This window comes from Schistocerca nitens, chromosome 11 (genome assembly GCF_023898315.1).
Source record: "Schistocerca nitens isolate TAMUIC-IGC-003100 chromosome 11, iqSchNite1.1, whole genome shotgun sequence".
In the NCBI taxonomy this organism is placed as follows: domain Eukaryota; kingdom Metazoa; phylum Arthropoda; class Insecta; order Orthoptera; family Acrididae; genus Schistocerca; species Schistocerca nitens.
Window position 1 is genome coordinate 53,606,168 of NC_064624.1, and position 14,845 is coordinate 53,621,012.

Genomic DNA, 14,845 nt, shown 5'->3' on the forward strand with positions numbered 1-14,845 from the left:
ATGCGCCGTTCCGATGTGAGCATGTGGCCGGGCTTCTTTTCCGCTCCCCACCTCAAATTTCCCACGGTGCTAGCGAGGCAGGCGCGACGCGCGGCGCGAGAAACTGTGACTCAACCACAACGCCGCGCGTGTCGCGTCCCAGACGCGTCCCAGTCGCGTCGCGCCGCAATTTGCTCACGCGGTCCCATTTGACCCTGTGAAGTTAGGAAAACGCGCGCTGCTGTGCGTCGCGCCACATGCACTATACGCGTCTCAATTTCCGCCTAGCCTTAAAGGACTGCGTTTATTACGGGAGAACTACCCTTAATTTTGAAACTTTTAGGTCAATGGACTTCGTCCAGCCGTTCGCTAGTGAGAAGGTAATGTGATGTACGAACTGGAGGGACTGTAAACTAACCATCGACATCTGTTCGTGAACCACAAAACATTTACCAAATGTTTGAGAATAGCTGGAAGTTAGGGGTTGGAAAATGGGACGGATGGGTTCTACATCAGCACAGAATGTTTTCTGGGAGTTTGTGAACTAGGTTCTCATAGTCATGCCCATCATGCAATTCCTTTGTTATATTTTTTTACACAATAATAGAGATTCAGACCTTAAATTGCAAAGTAATCATATACGACTACTTCAATTAGAAATGGTTGTTACTCTTTAATAGATAGCGAGACCCAGAAAACAGTGACAGAATACATATAGGAACGTTCGAAATGTCGATTAACGAGCAAGCACACTGAATGTCAAGCAGTTGCAAATGCGATGATACGCGAGTTGAAAGTTCCTTGTCGTAAGTGAAAAGAATTGGACTTTGAGTGTTACAGTTTTAGGAATCACCGCAGGATCACCGCAGTAAAGATGAGATATTGTTCGAGACAGAATCGAGCACATCGAAATGCCGACAACATTCACACATAGCATCGGCACTTTCGAGAAAGAGGATCTTTGTACAAAGAAAGAAGTACCAGCCAGCGTGAAACGGATTATCACTAAGGTGTTGTCAATGAGTCATATACACTGAAGCGCCAAAGAAACTGGTATAGACATTCATATTCAGATGCAGAGATATGTAGACAGGCGGAATAAGGAGGTGCGGTCGGCAAGGCCTATATAAGGCAACAACTGTGTGGTCCAGTTGTCAGATCGGTCACTGCTGCTACAATGGCAGGTTAACAAGATTTAAGTGAGTTTGAACGTGGTGTTATAGCCGGCGCACTATGGATTCACACGACACTAAGCAGGCGACGGGACACAGCATCTCCGAGGTAGCGATGAAGTGGGGATTTTCCCGTACAACCATTTCACTAGTCTACCGTGAATGTCGGGAATCCGGTAAAACATCAAATCACCGACATCGCTGCGGCCGAAAAAGGATCCTGCAAGAACGGGACCAACGACGACTGAAGAGAACCGTTCAAAGTGACAGAAGTGCAACCCTTCCGCAAACTGCTGCAGATTTCAGTGCTGAGCATCAACAAGTATCACTGTGGCAACCATTCAAGTAAACACCATCGATGTGGGCTTTTGGAACCGAAGGCCCACTCGTGTACCCTTGATGACGACACAAAACTTTACACCTCGTCTGGGACTGTTAACACCGACATTGGACTGTTGATGACTGGAAACATGTTGCCTGGTCGGACGAGTCTCGTTTCAAATTGTATCGAGCAGATGGATGTGTACCGGTATGGAGACAACCTCATGAATCCGTGGACCGTGCATGTCAGCATGGGACTGTTCAAGTTGGTGGAGGCTCTGTAATCGTCCGAGGCGTGTGCAGTGGGAGTGATATGGGTCCCCCGAAAAGTCTAGACGCTACTCTAAGAGCTCACACGTACGTAAGCATCCTCTCTGATCACCTACATCCATTAATATCCATTTTGCATTCCGACGGACTTGGACAATTCCAGCAGGGCAATGCGAAACCCCCACACGTTCAGAATCGCTACAGAGTGGCTCTAGAAAAAATATTCTAACACTTACGCTGCCCACCATACTCCCGAGACATGAACATTGTTGAGCATGTCTGGGATGCCTTGCAACTTGTTGTTCAAAAGAGATCTCCACCCGCTCGTACTCATACGGATTCATGGACAGCCCCGCAGGATTCACAGTGTCAGTTGCCCCCAGCACTACGTCGGACATCAGTCGAGTCCACGCCACGTCGTGTTGCGGCACTTCTGCCTGCTCGCGGTGGCCCTACATGACATTAAGCAGGTGCACAAGTTTCTTTGGCTCTTCCGTGTGTTTTTTATATTCTCTGCAATTCTTATCGACTTACTGCTATGCATTAAATAGCTGTAGCCGATTGTGCTGGCTATATTCACATTCATGTGCCGTGTATTTTCTCAAGCAGCAGCGTACATAGCTACCAGGCTTCAATGGGAGTGCGTTTTCAAGCACGGGAAAATCTGACAAGGGAACCTCCCCATCGCACCCCTCCCCCCCCTCCCCTCAGATTTACTTATAAGTTGGCACAGTGGACAGGCCTTGAAAAACTCAACACAGATCAATCGAGAAAACAGTAAGATATTGTGTGGAACTATGAAAAAAATAAGGAAAATATACAAACAGAGTAGTCCATGTGCAAGATAGACAATATCAAGGATAGTGTAAGCTCAGGACCGCCGTGGTCCTGTGGTTAGCGTGAGCAGCTGTGAAACGAGAGGTCCTTGGTTCAATTCTTTCCTCGAGTGAAATGCTTGCTTCCTTTATTTTCGCAAAGTTATGATCTGTCCGTCCGTTCATTGACGTCTCTGTTCACTGTAATAAGTTCAGTGTCTGTGTTTTGCGACCGCACCGCAAAACCGTGCGATTAGTAGACGAAAGGACGTGCCTCTCCAATGGGAACCGAAAATATTTGATCATAGGTCAACCGATTCCTCCACAGGGAAACACGTCTGACATATTCCATACGACACTGGTGACGGCATGTGCGTCACATGACAGGAATATGTTGTCGACCCACCTAATTTGTACACTTGGCGAATGGGTAAAAAGATTCTTCTACCTTGCCCGATTTAGGTTTTCTTGTGGTTGTGATAATCACTCCCAAAAAAGTGATGAAAACATAAGAGTTTGTCACATAAACTGCAACAAATAAATGCAACACTTTCGCAGTGCTCTGTCAAAACATATGTTTTTAACGTTTTAAAATTTTTCCGTGTGTACACCGTCAAATCCTGCATATGTGCAAGCAAATCTGAACATGACCTGGAATTTTGGAGAGCGACGTTGATTATGTGTTAGTGCCTGAAATTTGATAATTGTCTGAAAATAAAAGATTAAACTTTTCACTCGAGGGAAGACGTGAACCAAGGGCCTCTCATTCCGCAGCTGCTCACGCTAACCACGGGACCACGGCGCACCTGAGCTCAGACTCTCCTTGATGTTGCCTATCTTCCGTATGGACTACTCAGTTTGTATATTTTGCTTATTTTTTCATAGTTCCACACAACTTCTTCCTGCTTTCTCGATTGATCTGTGTTCAGTTTTTCAAGGCCTATCCACTGTGCCGGCTTATAACTAAATCTGACGGGGGTACGATGGGGAGGTTCCCTTGTGAGCATCTCACACGACGAGCCACAGGGTACGCTTATGCAGGAGCCGCGCCGCTCCTCGCTGCGGGGAGAACTTAGCCTGCGGCTGCCCACAGAGCTAGCAGAGAAGCCCGTCTCACACGGAGCAAGATTCGCTGTACGTTTCCCTGCTGGCTCGCGCGGCGGCTGCCTTGCGGGCTCCGTCGTCTGCTAGCGGGCTGCCTACCTGGGAACCTTGTAAGGTTTCCAGGATAGGTCCGGTGCTATTTTTCTTGCCAGGTTCCCTGCGTGCTACCTGCGTTGGCCAATCATGAGACGTTTCGCTTGTGACGTCAGGCACCGAAAGCTTGGGCGGGAAGCCTTTGTTGATAGTCGCTTTTTTGCTGCTGTGAGGTGCGGTAGGAAGTTCTTGTAATTATTAAATAATGGCACCGCAGTGGTCCAAGGAAGCGATTGAAGCATTGATATAGGGAAGAACAGTGTCTGTACGTCGTGAAAAGTGCAAACTATTATAATAAACACTTGCGTGCAGAAGCACTAGAAAGAGTTGGAAGTGCCGTGTCTCTTGTTCGACCATATATGACGAGCAAGGAGTGCTATAATAAAATGTACAATTTACGTACTCAATTTAAAGTGGAGTACGCCGCAATTGTCTGACGCATCACCGTGTCTTTCTTCTGAATCAGAGGCGCAACCATACAAAGCAGTTCTTGAAATACCAATACATCCATTCGTATAAAATTTGCAAAGGATGTACGACCTTCTATCCTATAAAGTAAAGTCATATATAACAGTCATTATTTGTATATTTATAAAGTCAAACAGTAATGAAATGGTGATACTTTTCAAACAAAAGTAGGTGTTATGCGAACTAACCACAATTCTTTATGAAGCATGGAGAACACACCTTTTCCAGCGCTTCTCCTCTCAATCCAGTTTTTCGTCCATTTCTTCTTCTTCTTCTCTCTTTACCATGCATTTCTGCATCGTTTAGCACCAAAACAGCTAATAACGCCAGTTTGCTCTGAACATCTGTACCTGAAGCAGCCATCTTCGTTCGATACAACATGCAGCCGATCACAACACAACCGGCTGCGGATCTTGCACCGTGGGAGGGCTTCGGCATGGAAGACGGCCGGCTCCTTTCCCTGCAAGCCGGCAGGCATGCACGCCACCTCGCAAACTTGCGGCGAACCCTGCTCCGTGTGAGACGGGCTTTAGCTGGGGTCAACCGCTGTCGAAGTTTCGGGGTGCGCGGTTGTGGTCGCCACGAGAACACAAAGAAAACAGATATCACCACCTGGCGAGGAGTGTCGCGAGTGGCGGGGACGGCAGCGACGGTGCAGCCGGTCAGTGAGCCTGAGAGAGCCAGCGGGTTCGATTCCCAGTCGCTCGTCAATGCCGGCGAGCAGTGAGAAGACATCCTGGACACAGCTCTGCAAAAAAAAAAAAAAAAAAAAAAAAAAAAAAAAAAAAAAAAATGGGACTTAACATCTGAGGTCATCAGTCCCCTGAACTACGTAAATCTACCTAACCTAAGGACACCACACACATCCATGCCCGAGGCAGGACTCGAATCTGCGACTGTAGCGGTCGCGCGGTTCCAGACTGAAGGACCAAGAACCGCTCGGTCAAACCGGCCGGCTCACAGTCTTACAATCTGGCGATTACCCGGAGAAGGGGCACTGAGCAGTAGTAACTGAAATTATGCCCACATTGAAGGGCCAAACAAACCGGTACACCTGCCTAATATCGTGTAGGGCCAGTCGGGCACGCAGAATTGGCGCAACACGACGTGGTATGCACTCGACTAATGTATGAATTACTGCTGGAGGGAACTGACACCATGATCCTGCAGGGCTATCCATAAATCCATAAAAGTACGAGGTGGTGAAGGTCTCTTCTGAGCAGCACTTTAAAGGGATCCCAGATATGCTCAATAATGTTAATGTCGGGAATTTGGTGCCCAGCGGAAGCGCTAAAACTCAGAAAAATCTTCCTGTATCCACTCTGTAGCAATTCTTGATGTTTGGGGTTCTAACAATACCACTACTTGCAAAGTAGATTAGAAATCAGATTAACAATGTTGCTCACGCAGCGTATTTCGCTTTATCGGGCAACAACTAAGTTATTGACTGTGGATGGTATCGTCAGAATAGAAATAATGAGGTCACTGTAAAAATGTCATTAATTTGGCACTTATGGATTCCCTTGTAGATTTCGTCGAAGTCGTTATGGTTTATTTTGTTGATTCTAGGGTGCTTCCACTATGACTGCTAGAAGGTCCAGATCTGTACTTTAGCCATATTTGAAGACCTAACAAATGCGTTTTTTCAGGAAATTCTTAATGATCAAACAATCCCAGATCAGAACAATGGCATGGTAGAAATAATTTTTGACTTGGTGTTCACGATCCACATTTTTAATAAACTTCTTGTAAATTCACATATACTTCTTCTTAATTGTCACGTCATCAAGAAAACAGTTCTGTATCAATCTTCATATATTTAATTTCCACTTTAACCAAACACAAGACTTGACTGTTCTTTTACTAAGCGAAATAACAACTTAACTTCTGCAAAGTGAAACAAAGACTGCTCTGTGCGCATTCACGCCAAAACTATTACAAGTAAGTCAAAGATTATGACAGTCTCACAGAAATGAATACACACAAGAAACATATCACTGTAATATATCGATACATCGGAGTACCTACACATTAATAAAACCAAATGTGAATATTCTCACAAAAATATGTCTGTTACTTCGCAGAAAACTAGTTCGATATTACTGGTATCGAGAACTGGGGTTGGAGTGCCGTAATGGTCACGTAAATAAAGAACCATTACAGTGTGTCGCATTGTACTGCTGAAATCGCTCAAGTCCGTCGGAATGCACAATGGACATGAATGGATCCAGCTGATCTGACAGGATTCTTACATACATGTCTCCTGTCAGAGTCATATCTAGACGTATCTCAGGTTCCATACCACTCCAACTGCACACGCCATACACCATCAAAGAGTCTCCACCAGCTTGAACAGCCACCTGCTTACATGCGGGCTCCATGGACTCGTGAGGTTGTCTCCATCCCCGTACTAGTCCATCTAAAAAAATGTTCAGATGTGTGTGAAATCTTATGGGACTTAACAGCTAAGGTCATCAGTCCCTAAGCTTACACACTACTTTACCTAAATTATCTTAAGGACAAACACAGACACCTATGCCCGAGGAAGGACTCGAACCTCCGCCAGGACCAGCCGCACAGTCCATGACTGCAGCGCGCTAGACCGCTCGTCTAATCCCGCGCGGCGCTAGTCCATCTGCTAGATACAATTTGAAACTAGACTCGTCCGACCAGGCAACATGTTTCCAGTCATTAATAGTCCAATGTCGATGTTGGCAGTCTCTAGGGGAGGCGTAAAGGTTTGTGTCGTGCTGTTACATAGGGTACACGAGTGGGCATTCGGCTCCGAAAGCCCATATCCATAATTCCATAACGAGATTTTCAGTCTGCAGCAGAGTGTGCGCCGATATGAAACTTCCTGGCAGATTAAAACTGTGTGCCGGACTGAAACTCGAAATCGGGACTTTTGCCTTTCGCGGGCATGTGCTCTACCCACACGAGTTCGAGTCTCGGTCCGACACACGGTTTTAATCCGCCAGGAAGTTTCATATCGATGATGTTTCGTAGAATGGTTCACATTCTGTCACTTGTTGATGGCCCAGCATTGATATCTGGAGCAATTTGCGGAAAGTTTGCACTTCTGTCACGATGAACGATTCTCTTCAGTCATCGTTGGTCCCGTTCTTGCAGGATCCTTTTCCGGCCCAACGATATCGCAGATCTGATATTTTACCAGATTCCTCATATTCACGGTACACTCGCAAAATGGTCGTACGACAAAATCCCCACTTCATCGCTACCTCGGAGATATTACGTCCCCCTTAAATCTTGATAACCTTCGATTGTAGCAGCAGTAACCGATGTAACAACTGCGCCAGACACTTTTTGTCCTACATAGGCGTTGCCGGCCGCAGCGCCGTCTTCTGCCTGTCCACATATCTCTGTATTTGAATACGCGTACCTATACGTTTCTTTCGCGCATCAGTGTATTAAAAACAATAATTGACTTGTGCTATCACAAATGTCAGGGAAAGTCTCATAGTGGTGGGGGTGGTTGTTAGTGTTTAACGTCCCGTCGACAACGAGGTCATTAGAGACGGAGCGCAAGCTCGGGTTAGGGAAGGATTGGGAAGGAAATCGGCCGTGCCCTTTCAAAGGAACCATCCCGGCATTTGCCTGAAACGATTTAGGGAAATCACGGAAAACCTAAATCAGGATGGCTGGAGACGGGATTGAACCGTCGTCCTCCCGAATGCGAGTCCAGTGTGCTAACCACTCCGCCACCTCGCTCGGTAAAGTCTCATAGTATTAGGCCATAGTTGTGGCCTTACTCTACTCGAGTAAACTTCTAGTTTTGCTCACTAATTTGAAGGAGAGTCTCACCTGGGATTTACGAAAAGGTACAAAGTCGTACGGAATTAAACAGCAGATCGTGGCAGGTTTTACTTGAGTCAGTCGTCTCCTAGACACGAACCTGGACAATATCTACGTACTGGTTCGGAGCTTAAACTTTTTCTGTTCTAAGATAATTAGGTTTATTAATATCGGATGTATATTACGAAAGTTAGCAGTGATAAATTGTAAGAAACACACCGTAATGCTATTCTCATTTTCAGTTTAAAGTGATAACTAATGGCTTTCCTGTCAGAAACCATTCTCTACCATTTTTCAGCATGATTGTGCAAGTAGGAAACTGTTAAAATATTTGCTAGGTTAGCTCCCGGCCGACCTAATCTCAGAAGATTTACCTATTGTATCTGTACGACTCCGAGGTCCTTTCTCACATGCTAAGTGTCTGTTTGCTTACACATACAAAGTTTTTCTATTTTTTCATAATTTACCAGCCTAGAATTCTCGACGCCTGTTTCTGAGTTACCCAAGGAGAGAACCGCAGGAGAGCATCTGTAAAGTTTGGAAGGTAGGGGACGAGGTACAGGCAGAAGTAAAGCTGTGAGGACGGGGCGTGAGTCGTGCTTGGGTAGCTCAGTTGGTAGAGCACTTGCCCGCGAAAGGCAAAGGTCCCGAGTTCGAGCCTCGGCCCGGCACACAGTTTTAATCTGTCAGGAAGTTTCATATCAGCGCACACTCCACTGCAGAGTGAAAATCTCATTCTGGAAACATCCCCCAGGCTGTGGCTAAGCCATGTCCCCGCAATATCCTTTCTTCCAGGAGTGCTAGTTCTGCAAGGTTTGCAGGAGAGCTTCTGTAAAGTTTGGAAGGTAGGAGACGAGGTACTGGCAGAAGTAAAGTTGGACTGCTTTGGACGTCCTCCTTGCTCTATCCGTCATAGGTTATTTTGCTCCCTAGGTAGAAGAGTTCGTTAACTTCACCTAATTTGTGATCCCCAACTCTGATGTTAAGTTTCATGCTGTTCTCTTTTCCGCTACTTTTCATTACTTTCGGTTTACTCTCAGTCAATATTACAGGGTGTTTCAAAAATGACCGGTATATTTGAAACGGCAATAAAAACTAAACGAGCAGCGATAGAAATACACCGTTTGTTGCAATATGCTTGGGACAACAGTACATTTTCAGGCAGACAAACTTTCGAAATTACACTAGTTACAGTTTTCAACAACAGATGGCGCTGCGGTCTGGGAAACTCTATAGTACGATATTTTCCACATATCCACCATGCGTAGCAATAATATGGCGTAGTCTCTGAATGAAAATACCCGAAACCTTTGACAACGTGTCTGGTGGAATGGCTTCACATGCAGATGAGATGTACTGCTTCAGCTGTTAAATTGTTTCTGGATTCTGGCGGTACACCTGGTCTTTCAAGTGTCCCCACAGAAAGAAGTCACAGGGGTTCATGTCTGGCGAATAGGGAGGCCAATCCACGCCGCCTCCTGTATGTTTCGGATAGCCCAAAGCAATCACACGATCATCGAAATATTCATTCAGGAAATTAAAGACGTCGGCCGTGCGATGTGGCCGGGCACCATCTTGCATAAACCACGAGGTGTTCGCAGTGTCGTCTAAGGCAGTTTGTACCGCCACAAATTCACGAATAATGTCCAGATAGCGTGATGCAGTAATCGTTTCGGATCTGAAAAATGGGCCAATGATTCCTTTGGAAGAAATGGCGGCCCAGACCAGTACTTTTTGAGGATGCAGGGACGATGGGACTGCAACATGGGGCTTTTCGGTTCCCCATATGCGCCAGTTCTGTCTATTGAAGAAGACGTCCAGGTAAAAATAAGCTTCGTCAGTAAACCGTCATCAATCCTGTGCACTATATCGTTAGCGAATGTCTCTCGTGCAGCAATGGTAGCGGCGCTGAGGGGTTGCCGCGTTTGAATTTTGTATGGATAGAGGTGTAAACTCTGGCGCATGAGACGATACGTGGACGTTGGCGTCATTTGGACCGCAGCTGCAACACGGCGAACGGAAACCCGAGGCCGCTGTTGGATCACCTGCTGCACTAGCTGCGCGTTGCCCTCTGTGGTTGCCGTACGCGGTCGCCCTACCTTTCCAGCACGTTCATCCATCACGTTCCCAGTCCGTTGAAATTTTTCAAACAGATCCTTTATTGTATCGCTTTTCGGTCCATTGGTTACATTAAACCTCCGTTGAAAACTTCGTCGTGTTGCAACAACACGGTGTTCTAGGCGGTGGAATTCCAACACCAGAAAAATCCTCTGTTCTAAGGAATAAACCATGTTGTCTACAGCACACGTGCACGTTGTGAACAGCACACGCTTACAGCAGAAAGACGACGTACAGAATGGCGCACCCACAGACTGCGTTGTCTTCTATATCTTTCACATCACTTGCAGCGCCATCTGTTGTTGAAAATTGTAACTACTGTAATTTCGAAAGTTTGTCCGCCTGAAAATGTACTGTTGTCCCAAGCATATTGCAACAAACGGTGTATTTCTATCGCTGCTCGTTTAGTTTTTATTGCCGTTTCAAATATACCGGTCATTTTTGAAACACCCTGTATATACTCATTAGACAGTTCATTCAGTTCAACATGTTATGTGATTCTTCTTCACTTTCACTGAGGATAACCTTTCATCCTGATCTATAGTCTCACTGTTCTACGTTTCTTTTATTACCGTCATTGCTTCTCTGATGTATAGATTCAATGGTAGGGGTGAAAGACTATCTTTGCCTTACTCACTTCTCAATTGGAGCACTTCGTTCTTGGTCTCACAGTCTTACTGTCCCTTCTTGGATCTTGCACATGTTGCATGCTACCTGTTTTTCCCTACAGCTTACCACTGTTTTTTTCTCAAAATATCGAAGAAATGGCACCATTTGACCAATTTTCCAGGTTGACAAATCCAAAGAACGTGACCGAAAGGTATAAAACAGTGGTTAGGACACTGGACTGGAATTCGGGAGAACGACGGTTCAAACCCGCGTCTGGCCATACTGATTTAGACTTTCCATGCTGTACCTAAATCGCTTAAGGCAAATACCCGGGTGGTCCCTTCGAATGGGCATGGCCGCTTTCCTTCACTACCCACCCCAAATCCGAGCCAGATGTCGACCTGACGTTATACACTAATCTCCTAATACATCAATCTCCTAACTAAATCCAATGCACGTGCATCGATTATTCTTCAGTCTTACTTCCACTATCAGCTGCAACGTCAGAACTGCCCCTCTCGCCTTTACCATAAAGCCAGACTGATACTGATTTAACAGATCCTCAATTTTCTTTTCCATTTTTCTGCATATTTTTCTTGTCTGCAGCATGGATGCCTGAGCTATTATGGTGATTGTGCGGTAATTCTCGCACTTGTTGGCTCTTCCTATCTTCGTAATTGTTCGGATCATGTTCTTCCGAAAGTCTCAAAATATATCGCCAGTCTCGTACATTCTACACATCAACGTGAATAATGGGTTTTGTTGCCACTTACCCCAGTGATTTAAGAAATTCCGATGGAATGTTATCACTTCTGACTTACTCGATCTTAAGTCTTCCAATGCTCGTGTAAGTTCTGACTCTATTCGATTCCGTATCTCTTACCTATCGTCTCCTGTTTCTGCTTCTATCACGTTATCAGGCAAATCAGACGCCTTCAGTGTACTCTTTCCATCTATCGGCTCCCTTCTCTGCATTTAGCACTGGAATTTCCGTTGCCTTCTTAATGTTGCTTTTGCTTCTATTAATTTCACCGAAGGTTGTTGGGATATTCCTATATACTGAGTCCGTCCATCCGACAGTGATTCCATTTTCGATTTCTTGAGATTCTTAATCCAGCCACATCGCTTTAGCTTGCCTGTACTTCCTATTTGATTCGTTTCTGAATGAACTGTTCTTCTGTGTTCCAAAATTTCCCTGGCCATTTTTGTACTTCCTCCTTTCGTCGATCAGCTGAAGTATTTCGTCTTTTATCCACGGTTTCTTCACAGTTCACCTATGGTTTACCTTTCCAAATCCTGTGATTCTCCATCTTAGATATGCCCATTCCTCTACAACTGGCCTACTTACCTATTTATTATTGCGGTATCTATAGGCTCGAAGAAGCCCAAGCGTGTCTCTTCGTTCCTTAGCGCTTCTATATCCCACTTCTTTGCGCATTTATTCTTCCTCACTAGTCTCTTAATCTTCAGCCTACTCTTCATCGTTAGTAAATCATGATCAGAGTCTGTATCTGCTTTTGGGACCGCCATAAAATCCAATAGCTGATTTCGGAGACTGCCTGAACATGATGTTGTTGTTGTTGTTGTGGTCTTCAGTCCTAAGACTGGTTTGATGCAGCTCTCCATGATACTCTATCCTGTGCAAGCCTCTTCATCTCCCCGTACCTACTGCAACCTACATCATTCTGAATCTGTTTAGTGAATTCATCTCTTGGTTTCCCTCTACGATTTTTACCCTCCACACTGCCCTCCAATGCTAAATTTGTGTTCCCTTGATGCCTCAGAACATGTCCTACCAACCGGTCCCTTCTTCTTGTCAAGTTCTGCCACAAACTCCTCTTCTCTCCAATTCTATTCAGTACCACCTCATTAGTTATGTGATCTAACCATTTAATCTTCAGCATTCTTTTGTAGCACCACATTTCGAAAGCTTCTATTTTCTTCTTGTCCAAACTGTTTATCGTCCATGTTTCACTTCCATATATGGCTACACTCCATACAAATACTCTCAGAAACGACTTCGTGACGCTTAAATCTATACTCGATGTTAACAAATTTCTCTTCTTCAGAAACGCTTTCCTTGCCAGTCTACATTTTGTATCCTCCCTACTTCGACCATCTTCAGTTATTTTGCTTCCCAAATAGCAAAACTCCTTTACTACTTTAAGTGTCTCATTTCCCAATCTAATTCCCTCAGCATCAGCCGACTTAATTCGACTACATTCCATTGTCCTTGTTTTGCTTTTGTTGGTGTTCATCTTATATCCTCCTTTCAAGACACTGTCCATTCCATTCAGCTGCACTTCCAAGTCCTTTGCTGCCTCTGACAGAATTACAATGTCGTCGGCGAACCTCAAAGTTTTTATTTCTTCTCCATGGATTTTAATACCTACTCCGAACTTTTCTTTCATTTCCTTTACTGCTTGCTCAATATACAGATTGAATAACATCGGGGAGAGGCTACAACCCTGTCCCACTCCCTTCCCAACCACTGCTTCCCTTTCATGCCCCTCGACTCTTATAACTGCCATCTGGTTTCTGTACAAATTGTAAATTGCCTTTCGTTCCCTGTACTTTACTCCTGCCACCTTTAGAATTTGAAAGAGAGTATTCCAGTCAACATTGTCAAAAGCTTTCTCTAAGTCTACAAATCCTGGAAACGTAAGTTTGCCTTTCCTTAATCTTTCTTCTAGATAAGTCGTAGTATTGCCTCACGTGTTCCAATATTTCTACGGAATCCCAACTGATCTTCCCCGAGGCTGGCCTCTACTAGTATTTCCATTCGTCTGTAAAGATTCGGGTTAGTATTTTGCTGCTAAACTGATAGTTCGGTAATTTTCACATCTGTCAACACCTGCTTTCTTCGGGATTGGAATTATTATATTCTTCTTGAAGTCTGAGGGTATTTCGCCTGTCTCATACATCTTGCTCACAAGATGGTAGAGTTTTGTCAGGACTGGCTCTCCCAAGGCCGTCAGTAGTTCTAATGGAATGTTGTCTACTCCCGGGGCCTTGTTTCGACTTAGGTCTTTCAGTGCTCTGTCATCCTCTTCACATAGAATCGTATCTCCCATTTCATCTTCATCTACATCCACTTCCATTTCCATAATATTGTTCTCAAGTACATCGCCCTTGTATAGACCCTCTATATACTCCTTCCACCTTTTTGCTTTCCATTCTTTGCTTAGAACTGGGTTTCCATCTGAGCCCTAGATATTCGTACAAGTGGTTCTCTTTTCTCCAAAGGTCTCTCTAATTTTCCTGTAGGCAGTATCTATCTTACCGCTAGTGTGATAAGCCTCTACAGCCTTACATTTCTCCTCTAGCCATCCCTGCTTAGCCATTTTGCACTTCTTGTCAATCTCATTTTTGAGACGTTTGTATTCCTTTTTGCCTGCTTCATTTACTGCATTTTTATATTTTCTCGAACATGATGTAATCTAAGGGAAATCTTCCCTCATTCCCTGGCGTTTCCCAAGTAAGCTACCTCCTGCTGTGATTCTTGAACAGAGTATTCGCTATTACCAAATGATATTTTCTGCAGAAATCGATTATCCTTTCTCGTGTCTCGTCTCTACTACTAAGCCCATGCTGACCCGTAAACCCTTCCTACTACTCCCTCCCCTATAACCTCTAGTTGACAGAAAAACGTATTGCAGGAACGTACGGCCTGTACGTACCGTGCAGTCCCCTCACTCCTCAACCCGCCTGGTTGTCTGCCATGGCACGCCTGGTGCCGTACGTCGAGGGCCTCGATCCGCACTGGTCTGCCCGGATAAGCCAGAGGCCGACAGGCGAGCAGGGCTGCCGCGGCGGCGTCCTGGCGGCGATTCGCCAACTCTCTGGCGAAGAGGCGGAGCAAGTCGGCGAGCACCTCATCTGCAGGATCGCCGCAGACTGCATCGACTCCTGCTCTCTTCAAGGGTATGTACGCCACACGAGGCCACAACCTCTAATCCAACACCCGATGCTCTTCACCTTAAATCAGTTGTCTGTGCCGTCTCCTACACTACAGGCCATTAAAACTGCTACATCAAGAAGAAATGCGGATGATAGACGGGTATTCATTGGACAAATATATTT

General features: G+C 45.3%; 1 protein-coding gene and 1 non-coding gene across 2 annotated transcripts in view; both read left to right on the plus strand.

Annotated features, from left to right (window-relative positions):
• LOC126212615 (uncharacterized) overlaps positions 1-14,845 on the plus strand; it is a 176,463-nt gene that overhangs the window by 7,899 nt on the left and 153,719 nt on the right. Inside the window, exon 2 of the mRNA XM_049940045.1 lies at positions 14,422-14,686. Coding sequence (XP_049796002.1) covers positions 14,422-14,686 — 265 coding nt within the window. The remainder of the gene's footprint in view (positions 1-14,421; positions 14,687-14,845) is intronic.
• Trnas-cga (transfer RNA serine (anticodon CGA)) lies at positions 8,633-8,707 on the plus strand. The gene has a single exon. It is a non-coding gene; the product is annotated as a tRNA-Ser (tRNA).